Source organism: Desmodus rotundus, chromosome 8, assembly GCF_022682495.2.
Source record: "Desmodus rotundus isolate HL8 chromosome 8, HLdesRot8A.1, whole genome shotgun sequence".
NCBI classification, from domain to species: Eukaryota; Metazoa; Chordata; class Mammalia; order Chiroptera; family Phyllostomidae; genus Desmodus; species Desmodus rotundus.
The window spans coordinates 67,771,073-67,789,378 of NC_071394.1; the positions used below are offsets into that span (position 1 = coordinate 67,771,073).

Below are 18,306 nucleotides of genomic sequence, written 5' to 3' on the forward strand. Positions count from 1 at the left end.
ATTCTACCAGCATTTTGTGTTTGCTTGGGAACCAATACGTATCAATAATGTTTGTACTCCGATTCTGTGAACTTCTACTATGAGTGTTTTGTTACAGATCTCTTTAGAGAAGCTCAGGAAATTAAGACTTACAGTATTTGTCAGTTTTTTTGTAAGTTTAAATAAAATTTCCAAAGTGAGATTTAAAAGTATAATCTTTTAACTCTTTAATGCTATAAAAACAGCTTAATCATCCATGGAAATGAGGGAAAGAAGAAAATAGGGAAGAAAATTCAATAGATTTTCAGCCTCTCATCAGTCCAGTTTCAACTTTCTATATATTCAGACCTTTTGCTATAGCTATTCATAAGTGACCAACCTTTCAGCTTATCTCTGCCTTCTAGTAAAAATTACTAATGTCTGTAGATAGTGGAAGGCTTAATATCATTGAGCTGTCAGTTGTTTCCAACTTGATCTATAAATTCAGTGCCATCCCAATAAAACTACCAACAACTTATTTCATGGATACTGACAGATTCTAAAGTTCATATGGAAAAGCAAAAGACTCAGAATAGCCAACAATACTGAAAAACAAAGTTAAAGAGTATTAACACTACCTGAACTCAAGACTCACTATAAAGCTACAGTAATCAAGAGAGTGTAATACTGATGAAAAAACAAACAGATTAATGGAAGGGAACAAAGAAGTCAGACATAGACCCACATAAATATAACTGATCTTTGACAAAGGAGCAAAGGCAGCTCCTGGAGCTGTAGAGCTTAGACAGTCTTTTCAACAAATGGTGCTGGGACAACTGGACATCCATGTGCAGAAAAATAAGTCTAGACTCAGCCTTCGTGACTGTCAGAAAAATTAACTCAAAACGGATCAGAGACCTAAATATAAAACACAACACTGTAAAACTCCTATGTGATAACATAAGAGAAAACCTGAAAGACCTTAACAATGGAGATAACTTTTTAGATACACCACCAAAGACATGACATATTAAAAAACAATTAATAAGCTGGACTCCATGAAAATTAAAAAATTTCTGTTCTGTGAAAAACAGTATCCAGAGAGTAAGAAAAGCTACAGACTAAAAAATACTTGTAAAAGGACCGTTATCCAAAATATACAAAGAACTCTTAAAAATCAGTTTAAAAAAAAAAGGCCAATCATATACTTTATACAAAGTGATCCCCCCGATATTTCAAGTACCCACCTGTCACCAGTTATTATAACACTGACTATATTCCCTATGCTGTATTTTTACTTCCCCAAATGCAGTAAAAATTTTACATGAAAAATTGTTTAAAAAAAAAAAAGGGGGCTAAAGACTTCAACAGGCATCTCACCAAAGAAATATACAAATGGCAAATAAGGACATCCATCACATGTCATAAGAGAAATGGAAACTAAACCATCAATGAGATACCACACAGCACCTATCAGACTTGCTAAAATCCAGACACTGACAACACAAAGAGCTGACAAGGATGTGGAGCAATAGGAACACTCATTCACTACTAGTGAGAATACAAAATGGTGCAGCCACTCTGGAAGACAGTTTGATGGTTTCTCACAAAACACATTCTTATCATCTGGACAGCTATTTACTTCATTAGTCCTTTTTCCAGAACTACTTATTATATTGGTTTTTGGTGGTATCTAAAAGGCTTGAATTATACTGACACCCAAACTTGTAAATATGAGGTCTATCTCCAAGAAAAATTCCTAGTATGTGTTATATTTCTTTGCCTTGAATTTTGATTGGGTAAGGTTAGCTCTATAAGCCTTCCTAAACTTTCATTTACTGAGACTGTTTCAGTCTAATGGTCTCTTGGATCTGAGATTTAATTACGAGCTACTAAGTTAACCTGTTGCTGGTTCATGGATGCTGGCAGAAGATACAGACCCCTGGGTCAGAGACAAAGCAAGCAGCGAGGCTCAGCATGGTTGCAGCAGGTCCCCTTCCCAAACAAATCCCAGGGGGATGCCTTCAAAGGGACTACACAATGGGTGTGTTACAATGAACATGGGAATGCACCAGTTTTATAACAGATGATAAGCAGGCCTGCTTTTTGTCCTGAGAGGGAGATATTATTACCTCATCCCTCAAGGTTTCTCACTGCAGACATCCCACAGAAATGGCCTGCCTGGGTAAAGAGAGGTTGGGACCTCACACTGTTGGCATACATAGCAGGTTTTGGAAGAATGCAAGGACTCTTCTAAAACAAAGCGTGCTGTTTCAAAGAGTTAAGAAATCCCTCCACAATATAAGACTTTGTAAAAAATTCAAGTAAGTGGTAAGTCCCTCTCATTTCTAAAGGATCATTTCTTTACATTCAAGCATATACTTTAAAAAATAATAATTTATTATTTTTGAGAGAGAGAGGGAAGGAGGGAAGAAGGCAAGTGGGAGGGGAGAGAGAGAGGGGCACATTTATTTGTTGTTCCACTTACTTATGCATTCATTGGTTGATTCTTGTGTGTGCCCTAACCCACAATCAAACTGGTAACCTTGGCTTATCAAGACAACGCTCTAACCAACTGTGGGGTCAATGGACGTGGCTCTTCCCCCTCCCACGGCTGAGGACTGGTCAGGGGGCCCCTAGCCAGGAGGAATGTGCATTGTTTTGAAAATCGATTGTAACTTCCTCATCACCTTTGAAGTGGCTTTCTGTCCTGTGACTGCTTCTTGATCTTTTCTTTACACTAAAGTAATGTAGTTTAATAGGATGCGTGCCTCCTTTGTCTGGGACCCCTTAAAAAGAGACATACTGGGGTGTGGTCCTGCTTGCCAACCCACCACTCTTGAAGTTCACTGTAATGTAAATAATAAAGGCAATGTCTATTCCACCCAGTCCTTGTGGATTTTTCAGCTTATCTGAACCAACAGTCGAGATCCACGGACTCAACCTCCTGTGTTACAACTAATGTGGTTGGTAGGATTTGGATACCCTGAAAAATCCCTCAGTTAAGTCGACCGCAGACAACAACTTGCTGGGTAGAAAATTTGCGGGAAATCCCCAAAATGAATAATGGCGGGGATAAACCTAGAATGGTGCACCAGCATTGGTGGGATGCCCTCAAAGCTCCGGGCCCTGCAGAGGACCTGTGCGGAAAAAAAGGAAAAATCAGCTGAAGCAAAAGTAAGACAGTTAGAGGATAAATTTAAGTTAAAAAGAAAAATGAGGAAATAAACCCTCCTTGAAACTTTGTCTTTGCTTTAAATATTATTCTTGTTTCTCTTTTGGCCAAAGGTCTAATAAATGAGAAGCATAATTCATTTGGAAATTAGAAGCTTCTAAAAAAAAAAGCACAGGTAAAATTTTTTTTAAAGTTAATTAAAAATTTTAAAGACTGTCTCTAAACTAAAGAAGGCTACTGAAGGCTTAGAATGGGGCCAACACCCCATTCTAAACTCCAAAACTGAAGTCTGTCTTTGAAATGCAAATATGTGGTCTCAATCTCTTAATATACAATTTCTTAATCTGGACTATCTCTTAATGTGCAAATTTTTTAGAAAATAAATCTTATAAAAATATTGGAACAAAACCCTTAATATATCCAATCCAATCAATTTATTTCAGCTATTCCTTTCTAAATTAGTGAATTTTGATTAAAGTTATTGAATATCTCCACATTTTAAAATGCTAAAACACTGATTGCTAGACAAGTCTTGGGTCCAACAGCTTTTGGCCTTTGTTGCAAAAAGGCTGTGAAGTGAATTTGGAGCTGTTAATAAGTGTCTTATTAATAAATGTCTTTGTTGGCGGTATGTCTCTTGAAAATAAGTGTACTTGTCAATTTAAAAAACCTATGTTTCTACAGGTTATGAAATATGTTCATAAAAGTCAATCTAGGGAACACTGCTTATTTCTGGTTATCATTGGGAATTACAGTTTCTAAAAGTTAAAACTTTAATTGAAAATGGTTATATGATTTTGGTACTAAAATATGTAAATTATGACAATATATTAAAAAAATAAAAGTTAATTGTTCTAATTCCTGAGTATGTTAAAGAGGCAAACTAAAAGGAACTAGAAAAACTGCAGGTCTGTATAAGTTAAAAAAATTATATAAAAAAGAAAACAAAAAGACTAATAAGAAAATCTTGTGCTTTACACAGATAGTCTTTACGTGTGTAATATGTGTTTGTGTATTACATGTGGTACATTTTCTGCCTCCGAATAACATTACTACAAAGTAATATATTATTAGCCTAAAAAAATCAAATACTTATATAAATTAAGCAGGATCCTGTGGTCTGGACAAATTATTTGACGTGAAAACTGGTCTTACATTTAATTAATATTGTCTGAAGCTATCACCATAAAAACGTGCTGTCATACAAAAAGTTATACTCTTTTAGTTAAGTTTATTTGTCAGCCTTCCCAAGGTTTAAATTTTAAAAGACTTTTTAAATGAAAAATAATTTTGAGTTATTCCAGTGGGTCCCTGGAATAACTCAAGGATTTATTCTCCCCTTTTATAAAATAGAAGTTTTTGAACTAATTAGGCCTATTTACTATGCTTAAAGTACACAGGAAGCTTTGTCAAATAAAAAAGTAAGTATGCTGTATTTCTATACACATATTATTATTCAAGTAAATATTCTAATAATTGTATGAGTTCTAATATACTTTCATTTATACTTTTAGTTATCTTAAAATGTTACAGGACAGCAAATTCCTTTGTCAGCTCTATTATGCTCAACTCTGTAACCATGTCATTTTAAGTTTTGTCAGTTACAATCATTGTTTTTAGTGTAACATTTGCAAAAATATATATTATGTCTTGGGAAGGGTTCATAGAGAGGACTCTGACTTGTTTTAAATTGCATATTTCTAAGAATGAATTTTCATTTTTTTAAATTTTTTTATTTTTATTCAGTTACAATTGTCTGCATTTTCTCCCCATCCCCCACCCCACCCCAGCCAGTCCCACCTCCCTCCCTCACCTCTACCCTCCCCCTTGATTTTGTCCTTGTGTCCTTTATAGTAGCTCCTATAGACCCCTCTACCCACTATCCCCTCCCCACTCCCCTCTGGCTACTGTTACAGTGTTCTTAATTTCAATGTCTCTGGTTATATTTTGTTTCCTTTTTTCTTTTGTGGATTATGTTCCAGTTAAAGGTGAGATCATATGATATCTGTCCCTCACCATGTGGCTTATTTCACTTACCATAATGCTCTCCAGTTTCATCCACGCCATTGCAAAGGGTATAAGCTCCTTCTCTCTCTCTACTGCGTAGAATTCCATTGTGTAAATGTACCATAGTTTTTGGATCCACTCATTTGCTGATGGGCACTTAGGTTGCTTCCAGTACTTGGCTATTGCAAATTATGCTGCTATGAACACTGGGGTGCATAGGTTCTTTTGGATTGCTGTTTCAGGGTTCTTAGGGTATACTCCCAGCAGCAGAATTGCTAGGCCAAAGGGCAGTTCCATTTTTAGTTTTCTGAGGAGATTCCATACCGTTTTCCACAGTGGCCTCACCAGTCTGCATTCCCACCAACAGTGCACAAGGGTTCCCTTTTCTCCGCATCCTCTCCAACATTTGTTTGTGGATTTGTTTCTGTTGGGCACTCTGACTGGTGTGAGATGGTACCTCATTGTGGTTTTAATTTGCATCTCTCTGTTGGCTAGTGATGCTGAGCATCTTTTCATATATGTCTCTGGGCCCTCTGTATGTCTTCCTTGGAGAAGTGTCTGTTCAAGTCCTTTGCCCATTTTTTATTTGGGTTGTTTGTCTTCCTGGAGTGGAGTCCTGTGAGTTCTTTATATATTTTGGAGATCAGGCCCTTGTCTGAGGTATCCTTGGCAAATATGTTTTCCCATACTGTTGGTTCTCTTTGTAATTTGGTGCTGTTTTCTTTAGCCATGCAGAAGCTTTTTATTTTGATGAGGTCCCATTTGTTTATTCTTTCCTTTATGTCCCTTGCTTTAGGGGATCTGTCTGTCAGGATGTTGCTGCGTGGAATGTCTGAGATTTTCCTGCCAATGTTTTCCTCTAGGACTTCCATGATGTTACGACTTATATTTAAGTCTTTTACCCACCTTGAATTTATTTTTGTGTTAAGAATGAATTTTCAAATCACACCTTTGAGTTAAGTGAAGATTTCTAAAGCTCTATGAAATGACTGAGTTTATAGAGATGCTTACAAATAATCACAATCAAAATTAATTGACACATAAAATAATTGTTGCTTTAATAACCTCTTTACTAAAAAATGTTGCTAATTTTAATTTGTTTTTCAAACAAGAAAATTGTTTCTTAAAACAAATAAAATATAATTTTATAGACAATATTAAGACATTTACATTTTCCTCCTTATCTAATCCCTCTGAAATTTGGAAAGTCTTTTTTTAATTTTTATTGTTATTCAATTACAGTTGTACGCCTTTTCTCCCCATCCCTCCACCCCACCCCAGCTGAACCCGCCTCCCTCCCTCACCTCCAGCCTCCCCCTTGATTTTGTCTTGATAAATAACTATTAGTCTTTCCATAACAATATATTTGTTTGCATAAATCCAATAGAAATCTGATTTCTTTATAACAGGATGCACTAAGCCACTTTCCTATTATCATTTTATTAAGACTTTGACTGAAATGTCATGCCTAATGCAGGCATGCCTGGACTCTGGTGGTTACCAGAAAGCCTTAAGGAGCTGAAATTAACTTTTAAAGCCAATAAAAGCCCACTAAAAAAATGGACTGGTACTGTGTTTTGTCATGTAGTTCATGACAGTCTTTCCAAATAAGAAATGAAGGTTACTTTCCTAAAAAAATAAGTGACAAAAGGGAACCTCAAAACACAATTAAGAACCTCAAGGAGTTGAGGAATATGGGTGCTGCAGGCAAAGCCTAATGACAGGTGTGTGGGGCTTGGTTTCTGTGGCCTCGAGCTGACTGAAATTCAATCTAAAGGTTCCTTGTGTAAATTCAAGCAACACAGTATGTATTAGTCTCAGTAGAAACAAGCTCCATCCCCAGGCCCTGGTGCTATTACTATTTCCTCTGGGACCACGTGTCTATGGAACAGGCTGCTGCTGCACCACATAGTCCAGGCAGTGTCCGTGTGCAGGACACCTGTCACTGGTACATGTGCTCTGCTAATGGCCCTCTGTGCTATCACTGTCCTTCAGTGTGTTTCTCTCAATATTGGCACATATGTAACACTGTTTCACTAAGATGAGAAATAACCGACAAAGAATCTAGGGACCCTTTCTTAACATTTTAACAAAAATCTCCACTAATAAAATTGAACTATAATGTTACATTCTCAAACACTCATTAATGAGGAAATTAACCTATATAAAATTAGTGCTATCATACTTCATGTCATATTTTATTATATTTAAGGTACACAACATACCTTTCAATTTGTGGAAGCTGTTTCTTGGACTGAACTGCTTTAAGAAATTCAGTAAAATATTCTGGCTTTACAATCGGACATCCACAGATGAGTGCACATATTGTCTAAAAAGAAGAAAACATACATGCATATAATATGCATGCTAGCTTATTTTAAAGAAAAGTTTTAAGTTATAGACTTCAAAGGGGCTATTCTATTCTTCTCCTCTCATCTCTCTATAAAGAAGCCACAATCTATAAGTCAGTTCAGTCACTGCTTAATTTAGTATACAAATCCCTACATAATGACCAAGTTATAAAACCTACCAATTATAGTATTAATTTACAATCTTATTTGGGGAGGTCAAACAACATAAAGTAAGTCGTTTAAAATGTATTATAATTTTAAAAACATTAAAATGCTAAAAAGTATAAGTTAGGATTGAGGCAATGCAACACCTGCCCTAGAGAAGACAGTATTAAGAGATAAAATGAGAGAAGACCTTTTCAGCCTAAATGCCTTTCCAACAGATTGTGACTATGGAACACAATCTTTCTAAGAAAGTAAACAAAGGTGTAACTATTTGGGTTTGGGTAAAAGCTCAAAGTAAGAATATACAAATGGGGTGGGGGCTTTAGGTAGCAAGTGAACTAAGCTATCAGCCTCAAATAAGATATATCCACAAAATTTGAGGAAGGTTAGAAAATACTGTTGCTGACAATGAAAATGAAAAAGATTCAGCATAATTCTAGGAATTAATCCAGCTAAAGAATTTAAGTATGCTTTTAATAACATGGGGTTTTACCTAAATATGAGTGAGCAATTTAGGATGTCTCTCAAGAACAGAATCTGAAAGACACCAATGAAAATGAAATAACTGACTTCTTGTATGACGCAAACATTGGACTGAGTAAGCTTCAAAACATGTAATCCTGAGCAAAGGATTTATTGCTCCGTGCCTCAATTTACTCTTCAGGAAATTAAAACTGAATTAAATGTCCTTTACGTTCTATTTTTTCTAACATTCGATGATTTTAAAAACAAGCTAACCCGTACTTTTGGAAAATTTACCAAAAAAGTAATAAAGTTTTCTGTTTTGGCATGATTGATCAGAAATAGTGAAAAGGACAGCTCTGCAAGCCTTTGTTGATGTATATCCAGGACTCTAAAGGGGAGAGCCATATGGTAGCTGTCAGGCCCCAGTCACTAGAATAGTGTGTGCTCTGGTGAATGGGTGCTAGTTTCCACGTTTGTCACAGACTCAGCTTGTATTATATCCCCACCACGCAAGGGCACAATTACCTCTTCTGTTTCTCAGGTACCTTGATATCTTAAGAGTTCACACATAAATATTCTGATCACTGTAAGGGTGCATCCCCACTGTAAACTAATAAGTGAACATTTTGATTTATTATCTGTGGGCGTAACAGCATTAATAAATCAATTTCATAAACTTGCAAAGATGACATGATCCTTGGTCAGAGATAACCCCACCAAGGTACAACAAGTTTGACATGAGGTCCAATCTGAGCAGCAAGCCCTCCTCTATGATACCTCAGTAGCTATAATACACACACTGATTTTTTTTTCACATACTCTGATTTAATTGTTAAATATTAAAAGATTTTTCTATTATCTAATAAAGGAATCTAAATTATTTGTTGCTTTTCACTATAGATATTAACCTAAAACAATCCTACATATCTATTAGCCTATTTAAAAGAAGATGAACCATCTCCCCATTTCTTCGATTAGCTCTGGATAAAATTACCCTATTTTGCTGTATATAATGCACACCTCCGTTTTTGTGCACATTATACATGGGATTCTGTAATCATTATACCCATATATAACATGAATCCTTATTTTTCCCTAAGAAATTTAGGCAAAACAGTGCTTATTATACATGGCAAAATACGGTAAACCTGATGAAGATACAAGAATCTGAAAACATGCCAAAATATATTGCTGTTTTAATGAATACTCAACATCTTCTAAAGGCACATACCTGAAATCTGTAGATTGTCAAGAGTATATTAGGGTAATAGTAAACTACAGGAACTTCTAAGAAGTATTTGTGATTATGGTCTTAAACCAAATAAAAGAGCATGAGATGACAGAGACTTGAGGAAGACAACTTGATGAGACAGGAGATACTAATTCTGAAGACAGGCAGTTGCTATTTAATCACTTTGCTCCTAGGTTGAAAACACAAGCTATACACTGTTAATCCTGGTGAACAGATAACATAAATCATTTTTAAAAATGCTAAGTCAAAATCTGAAATATAATTTTATGTGCTTCTGTTGTATCACATAATAAAACACATTATCAAAAAGATATGCCAGCCTGAATGTTATACAAAGACATGGGGATGGCATATATAAATTTATAATAGTACTGATGGGTTTAAATTAAACGACTTTAAAAACAACTGTGTATAGTAGGTGAGTAAGCTTAAATTCACAGAACTCACTTTAACATAACAACAAGGCATTTAACCTACTTTAATGGTAACTTTAACTGCTACCATGACAAGATGAGTGCATTCTTCTGTCCAATTGTTTACAGTAAATCCTCCAAGCTGTAATATGGCTTGATTTAAAGCAGTTTTCCCAGAGACATCTAAACAAGACGAACATGCAACCAAAGGCTCATACTCCACTCTGTGAATGAAAATGAGTTACATGAAGTTGTTATGGATACAGAGATGGCAACTTAAAGAACTTTAAATTTGAGGGTCACATCACATGTGTTATTTTAATTTTTTATGTGTAACTAAACTTTCTAACTAATAAAAATCATCGTTCCCTCTATCTGGAGTTGCAATTAAGAAAAAACAACAATCACAGTTAACATTATACTTTCACCTATGTGAAATCAAGGTTCCCCAGGGCTCACTCAAACTCTTTCTCTGTCTGGTCACTTCCTATGACTGACAAGACCCACTGACCCATGAGGTATAAAGTACACCACTGTGCTAAGTAGGAACTAAATTAGATTTCCATGTCATTTAGAATTTGATTAATGCAAAATAAAGTGCTCCATTTTTAACATCAATTTTTAAAATTCTTACCTGAATTTACTTTCAAATACTCCAAAAGTAACTCTATCCCCTGTCTGCAATGTTCGGGAAAGGCCATTCTGCATTTTTTCCTCATTAACAAAAGTACCATACTTAGAATTATCTTTTATTGTCAATATAGTGATTTGATGTGTGTGACTCTAAGAAAAAACAACAAATAATTTAAAGTGTTTTACCAGTCAGTAATATTCAACAATGTTTTTCTATATTCATTAAGAATAGACACAAAACCTAAGTATTACTGAACAGATTCAGCATCTGCTAATATGCAGTACTTGCTAAAAATAAAGGTTTTTTTTCCTCATTACCACCAGCACAGCTGTTTGTAGATATTTTTAGTACTTTTATCAACCGAAGCTGTAATTAAAACCGACCAACCCAAACAAACTCAAAGCCATTTAAAGAAGTTGTGGCGCATAAGCATCAGTTATTTTTGCAAATAAAACACATCAGTTTCTACTGTGCACTTTGTTTGGGGAAATACCTGCATTCACAGAGCTGCACAAACCCTTTAAAGCAGACCTGAGCACCTATTCACTGCTTCCCCAAGCTTGGCACGCTGCAAACACTCAATGTTAAGTAAATAAATCTAAACATATTCTTCTTCCTCTGAGTTTCTGAATCATTAAAATAAATTGTAAAATACTGAAACAAAAACCTCAAGTATCAAAGTAGGCAAATACTACCAGTACCAATGCAAAAACGTACTTAATTTTTTAACATTAAAAAAACCTAACAGCTTTTTGAAGTGAAAGGTCCTGCAGATTCTCCCACATGCAGCATGGCAATTTTTTGTGATCCGACCCCTGACTATGAGTCAGTGAAGTACAACCAGTAACATACCAGGCCGGTTGCAGAAAAGCCAGTGGTTAAGGTGGCGTGTCTGCGACTGATGGACTGATCGTTTTCGATGAGAATGTCACAGTTTTTCCTTCCAACCACGTACTCCACACCCGTCAGAAGTCGGTATGGTTCTGGAATTAAAGAGAAAACTGATAAATGCACACGTGTACACACACGTACATGAAACAAGTACTTCAATGAAATATTTTTATTTTGCTATTTGAATGTTAACAATGCATTTATAAATGAAAGGTATTTTTCCAGTAAAGCTTCACTGAAGGGCACAGAAGACTGATTAAATGGAGAATCACACTGAGGAGCCTGAAAGACCTCTGGTTCACATCTAAATTTTAAAGCATTAACAATCCTCCTGTAGCAACCCATGCACACGAGAATTGCCTCGCCGCAGTTTAAGGTCCATGTGCTCCCTTTGGAACTTGAAGGACGGACCCGACAGTCCCTCGGGAAAATGCAAAGTGAAACAACGGCTATGAGAAATGTTGAGTAACATGGGAATTGGAGGTGGCAAGAAGATGAAACACAGTGTGGGACAAGGGGGAACCCAGAGCAGTAGTGACCAGGGAGCGTCCCGTCCTCATCACCGGAACGCGCACAACACACCCACGTCCCGCGAACACAGACGTCCTGTCGCCCCAGCTTCTCAAAGTGAGCGCCTGTGGTCTCCTCACGGCTGAACCCACCACAGGCGAAGCCAGACACTTGTTCGGCGGGCCGCCAATCTGCAGGAGCCGCGGTCACCGGAGCGGCCGGGCCACCTTCCGGAACCTCGCTGTGGATCCTCAGGATCGCCCTGCCCCGCACAAAGCACAGCACCCCCAAGCAAAATTCTACCCCAACCCCCGACGCTCCGCCTCCCGCCATCGCCGGAAGACGGCAAGGTGGTCGGGGCCAAACCGGAAGCGTTCCTCAGACTCTCTCCCGCGGTGTGTTCTTGGGAAATTGGCCTTCGATCACCTCTTTCCTTCCTCACCTCGGGCTGGGCCCGCCTCGGGCAGCAGCTTCCACATTGATCCTGTCTCAACGTCCCCGCAACCTGCGTCAGCGAAACTTCAGCCTACAGACCTGCGCAGCCGCTAGGCCTGCAAACTCGCGGGCTCCGTCACGTGCGCACTCCTAGGACCGCGCGTGCGTAGGAAACGTAGGCGGGGGCGATATGGCGCCACGTCGCCACCTTGTGGCTAAGAGGGAATAACGCAATTTCTATGGAAGTGTATTTAAGGGCTTGGGAGTATGGATCCCATTTTGAGGTGTTCGCCAATATTAGATTATCTGCTTTTTTTTCTGATTGGGAATGGAAATAGCTTTAAAAATTAAATCCAAAACAACATAAGGAAACTTAGTACTCCTTAGTACACTAACACACTAACCACTTAAGTAATTCCATGTGTTAGCAATTTCCTTAAATTGCAGTCATTCCTTTGTATGGATCCTAACGATGGTGATGATGATTACTTTGAAGATAAGATGATTAGTTTGAAGATTAGTTTTTCAGCCCGTCAACTCATTATTTTCCCTCTTCTCTGAATTCAAATAAGCCTCCTCTGTTTCATAATGTTATACTTTAGTCACTAGCTGAATTCTTTCCATTTTCACTTGGATCTAATTGGTGCAGGCTCTGCTCCACCTCCAAGAGCCCCTAATCCTTCAACAGATATATTCCATGTCCTGCACATAACAAAATGAACACCCTAGAACAAACTCGTAATCGTAGAAGTTCTGTTTTTCTTTTTAAATATTTTATTTATTTATTTGAGGGGAGGGAGAAAGAGAGGAGAGAAATATCGGTGTGAGAAATGTTGATTGGATGCCTTTCAAACGCCCTCAACTGGAGACCTGGCCTGAAACCCAGGCATATACCTTGCCTGGTAATTGAATGGGTGACCTTTTTGGTTCACACCTGGCACTCAGTCCACTGAACACCACCAGTTAGGACAGAAGTTCTGGTTTTCAAAAACATTCTGTACTGTAATGAGAAGAAAATCTCTGTTGTGAACATAGATGCAAAAATCCTAAATACAAAATTAGCAAATTGAGTCAGGTGACACATAAAACAGATAAGCATGACTAAGTGGAGTTTATGCCAGAAATGGAAGGGTGGGTCTTATCACCAAAATAACGGAGAGAGCGAGAGAGAGAGATCTATGATTGCATAGGTAGTTGCAGAAAAAGCATTTGATAAAATTCAGCATCCATTCATGAAGGAAAAAAGTGACTCTCAGCAAAGTAAGAATAGAGGGAACATCCTTGATCCAATAAAGGGCATTTATGAAAAGACTGTACCTTAACGTTATACTTAGGGTGAATTATTGAACATTTGCCCTAGCATTTGGAATGAAACAAGGACATATTTGCTGTTGCTACTTATTTTCAACATGGCATTAGATGCTCTACCAATGAAGTAAAGGATAAAAAGAAAAGGCATATGGATGAAAAAGGAAGAAACACACTAATCTCATTTTAAAAATATATGATTTTGTATACTGAAAATCTAAAAGAATCTACTGGAAAACTATTTGAATTAAGTGAATTTAATAAGATTACTGGATACAAAGTCTATATGTAGAATTTAATTGTATCCTTTACTCCAGAAAAATAAATAGAAAATTACATATATAAAATAGGTAATAGCACCAAAGTCATTAGTACTCAATAATAAATCTATTAAAAGATGTGATACAAAATACTACTATTATACATTATTGACAAAAATTAAGTCCTAAATAAATATACCACATTCATGGATTATTAAGATGTCATTTCTCCAAAAATTTGATTCAATGAAATTTCAATGTCTCAGAAGATTTTTTAAGTGGAAATTAATAGATTCTAAAATATATATGGAGATGCATAGGCTGAGAATAATCAAAGCAATTTTGAAGAACAAAGCTGAAGTGCCTACACTACCAGATAATGAAATATATTATACAGTTACAGTTTTAAGTCTGTGTTCTATTGGCACAAGGAAACAAAATGGGCAAATGGATCAAAATAGAAGGACCGAAAAGAGACCCACACATATTGGTAATTTAATTTTCAAAAGTAACGGTACAGACAGAGCAATGATGGAAAGGTTGTTTTTCCAGTAAGGATCCTGGGGATATTGGTAAACACTGCAGAAGAAATGAAGACTGACCCTATAGCTCACACACATACAAAAAACAAAAAAACTCCATATGGATCGTAGATCTAAATGTGAACATAAAATAAACATTTTAAAAGAAAACATAATCAAGAAATAAGTAAATTTTTCTTAAACAGAACACAAAAAAGCATGTCCTGGACAGCAGAATCCCTAAATTTCACTGATATGAGGACCCAGAACAATTAGCAGAGGTTTGCTTGTTGCTTTTCTGGAGGATATACATGCTCACAGGGCCTTCAATACACTTAAAGATTCTTGTGAACCCAACCTGTGGCAGAATACAAATGGCAGGAGGGGTTTCAAGTCCTGCACCCAAGCTAAAACCAAAGTCTGTAGGAGACATCAACACAGCACCCTGTCACCATGTGTTCGCGATATAGTCTTTCTTGTAAGTCAGTCAGGCAACTGCTCTGCTAACTGCCTGCTAAGCAACCCAGCACCAAGGAATAGACAAGAGCTACACTAGGTAACTATGCTATTCACTTAGCTTTTGTTGAATGCAGGATCACTCAAAGTAAAACAGCAACATATATTAATAGCCTACTTACACACTAACAATCTAAGAGACATAAATGGGCGCACACACACAGCAGTTAATGGCGAAAAATGAACCCAGGTCCTAGAGTCTCAGTCAGCAGGTCCGGGAAACAGCATGGTGGACAAGGGAGTTGTCAGCGTCTTGCAAGGAAGGACTTCCGGAGCCAGCGGTGCAGAGCCCCTGGCAGCCCATGCCAAGGGAGATCAACATGGCGTGGAGCAGCACTCTGATGTGTGGAGCTCAGCTGTCTCAGCAGTGGCCTGAAGACTGCTTCAGTTATACCATTGAAAGTGGTAAACTCCATCCTTTTGAGTTTTTTGATAAGGGCCTTGGCACTACGGATGGCAAGCGGGGAATTTCCCCAGGAGCCTATTTATGGGTGATTCCGCTTTGCAGACAAGGATATTTTTGGACACGTGTGCTGATATCTTGGGTGTGTCTTCTTGCCAGATGTCTCTAACGTGACTTACGTAGTTTCCCTTTTGAACAAGAGTCATGACTGATTGGCAGTCATATTGGTTGACACGAGTGACTCCATTTTGTTTTATATATTGTACGCCATTTTGACCAGACCAATGCCATTTCATTGGTCTTGCTCTCCACATACGCAACTAGGACACACAACTGAGAGAGAACAGGAGCCTCTGCGAGCCTAGCCCTGAAGCGTCCAGCTCAGAGTAATGGGCGCAATTATCTGGCAGCCAGGTCCACTAAAGATTCCTAATGCTCACCCCAGAAGGCACCAAGTCACGCCCAGGCTCCGACCCCGCTCCCCCATCCCGCGGCCGCCCTGGCTAAACTCCTACTCCGTGCCCCGACTCCGCCCACTGGTGTCAGACACGCCTCCCGCCACCAGCCGGTGCAATCCAAGCCCGGTGGCTGGCTGCGGACTGTTTCTGTGTCGCGTCCTGCTCCCTCCATGGCGCTGTTGGGCAAGGTTTTCTTGGCTCCGCGTCGTGATCCTCGGCGGGTAAGGAGTTGCTGGGGGGCCTGCTTAGGTCCCACCGAGCACCTTGCTTCTGCTCGCTTGGGGGCGGTTTCCGGGGCGCTGGGCAACTGGAATCCCTTGCGCAGGGTGTGTCGCTTACGCGGTTCTCAGGGTCGTCAGGCTCCTGACCCAGTCAAAGAGGACTTTGCGCAGGCGGCCTTGTTACAGGCTAGGAACAGGGCCGGTCACACTGGCCTTAATTGTGGTCCTTTTTATGACGGAAACACTTCATGTACTATCTGTGCGATTACACATTAATACAAATAAATTCACATAAAAGGGAAAGAAAGAATAGAAACCCACTGTCCAGACGTTCTATCTGGAGGTGGTGCTGGGTGGCACTCACGTGTGCTCAACCCCCACACACCATCTCAGCATCCACCCAGGAAGAGAATGTGCACAATAGCCCCTCCCCCAACTAAAAAAAAAAATCCCAATAGTCTCAACTAAGCCAAGGAGCACAGTTTCGGTAGCTAGGTACAAAAAAATAACCTGCGAAATGTGAGAACACTTTTGACAGCCTGATAGGATGGGTGCCCTGGTGTTCTTTTCTTCAAAACTCTGGACAAATTCCAAATAAGATAAACACAAGGATATGGTGAGTCTCCCAAGTAACAAAACTTTCTTTTAAAAAGTTAGATTTTCTCAAGGCTGTGGTTTTGCTGATAATGTTTCTTTTTCCTGTGAAGATTTGGGCTATAGGTCCCTGTTGGAAAAACTAATGGTTTCTGGGTTTCTGATTCATTCTCACAGGCCTTTCTCATTTCAATCCCACAACAGCCCTGGGGTAGAAAAGTCTCCAGAATCTTTTAGAGCACAAATCATTAGGATTATGGTAATAAGGTCACAGGTCTTCAGACACCTTTAGATAGTAGAGGTTGAGAGAGAGAAAATGAACACATTTAAAAATTAATTGTAACCAGACAATTTTGAAATTACTTTGTTTAAGAAAAATTTTGAAAATGGAGGTTTGGAGGCAGAGAGACCCTATTGCTGTTGGTGGTGGTTCCCCTGGGTTTGAATTCCCAGAAGAAGACAAGTCTACATATCTGAAGCAGTGTGATTTTGTGTGCAAATACAACATTTTGTGTTACACAGTTAAGACCCCTCATGTTTATTTTGTTACACATCCTATTTAAGACGTGACGTAAAAATTGTGTGATTAGCTACAAAACATTTATTCAGAACTTGGGTGAGGAATTTGAGCTCTAATTTTTGTAATTTTTACAAACTGTTGTCATTAGTGAATGGGACAGTTCCTCATTCTGTGGGACTGGGTGATGCAGATCTCGTCCCGCAAGATCTGCTGTTGAGGTTTCAGTATTCAAACACACATATACACGGACTATAGAAATCCGGTGGGGGAAAAGGGGCTACGTGGCCACTCTCCAAGTTAGAGAGAGACCCCTTCACCCCCACCTGGACAGGCTTTATTGTTTTTCTAGGCCTCCTACATCAAAGATGGTCCTCATTTATTATTCATAGGTTTGTTTGGGATGGTTATCTTTGCAGACACAGGAGAGGAAGTCACTGAGTACATCAAAGGGGGATATCTGCAATGTAAAAGGAGAAATGGTCGAAAAGGCTTTGTCCCATACCTGGGGGGTCTAGCCCAGATTCTGGGAAGACAAAGATACTCAGTAAACATTTGCTTCCTCAATTCAGGGTGAGGGAGTTTTTTAGCAAGAGCAAGTCTCATAGCAGTCTAAGTACAATGCAGGCCTGATTTCCCACTGGAGAACTTATCCATGGACGTGGGTCCTGCCCGCCTACTTCGCTCCCCACTGGTTTTCCAAGTGGGGGGCTGAGCCACATTTCCCACGCTTGGAACGGTTCCCCACAACTGGGTACTGTCCTTTTCTGCAATGCAGCATCAATACTGTCTCCTCTAGCTACCCCTTTTATTTCCAGATGCCTCCAGTTGTACATCATGTCTATTGTGCTGGCAGTGGTCTGGGCATTGAAAAGAATGCATGCATGGCACAGATGGTGGCTTCTAGCAACTGGACAACATTAATCTGGAGGTAGTTATTGGAGGCTTACTATATGCCCGGACTATACGAGTTGCTTTGGGAATACCAAGATGTGCATTTTTCAGAGTCATCCTTTGAAAAAATAAGATTGTCCACTGTCTAGTCTTTACCAAGCTGACATGTTTATATTACAGCTAAGGCACAGGTTGCAAAGCACTTGTTAGTGGGCATTTGAGTTGGGGTAAATTTGATCTGAAAAATACTCATTTTGACCTAAACCAACAGATAGTTAGAAACTCTTAAAGAGTGGATATGGACCTGCCTGGTGTGGCTCAGTGGCTGAGTGCTGGCGGGATTGAAGTGTCGCTGGTT

The 18,306-nt window shown here is 38.7% G+C and overlaps 2 protein-coding genes and 1 long non-coding RNA gene across 8 annotated transcripts in view; 1 reads left to right on the forward strand and 2 right to left on the reverse strand.

The window, feature by feature from the left end:
* The window catches only part of NBN (nibrin), a 41,923-nt gene extending 29,518 nt beyond the window's left edge, over positions 1-12,405 (reverse strand). The window contains exons 1-5 of one of the 4 annotated variants that reach the window (XM_024566522.4): positions 12,264-12,405; positions 11,273-11,403; positions 10,421-10,569; positions 9,851-10,010; positions 7,366-7,469 (exon numbers count right to left, since the gene is read on the reverse strand). In XM_024566522.4, coding sequence (XP_024422290.1) covers positions 7,366-7,469; positions 9,851-10,010; positions 10,421-10,569; positions 11,273-11,403; positions 12,264-12,300 — 581 coding nt within the window. In that variant the 5' untranslated portion in view covers positions 12,301-12,405. Of the gene's footprint in view, positions 1-7,365; positions 7,470-9,850; positions 10,011-10,420; positions 10,570-11,272; positions 11,404-11,893; positions 12,166-12,263 lie in introns of those variants that run through there. The other 3 variants (XM_045200459.3, XM_024566521.4, XM_045200460.2) reach the window with 3 other exon arrangements.
* On the reverse strand, positions 343-7,359 carry LOC139441121 (uncharacterized). The gene is made up of 2 exons (XR_011651535.1): positions 5,171-7,359; positions 343-3,098 (listed from the first exon to the last, which is right to left on the reverse strand). It is a non-coding gene; the product is annotated as an uncharacterized lncRNA (long non-coding RNA).
* Positions 12,406-15,704: 3,299 nt separating the features above from the next.
* Positions 15,705-18,306, forward strand: part of DECR1 (2,4-dienoyl-CoA reductase 1) — a 33,505-nt gene continuing 30,903 nt past the window's right edge. The window contains exons 1-2 of one of the 3 annotated variants that reach the window (XM_024566525.4): positions 15,830-15,943; positions 17,873-17,985. Coding sequence is in view for 2 of the 3 variants with exons in the window: in XM_045200457.2 (XP_045056392.1) it covers positions 15,893-15,943 (51 nt within the window). In the remaining variant the exon portion in view is untranslated. Of the gene's footprint in view, positions 15,944-17,872; positions 17,986-18,306 lie in introns of all 3 variants that reach the window. The other 2 variants (XM_045200457.2, XM_053929991.1) reach the window with 2 other exon arrangements.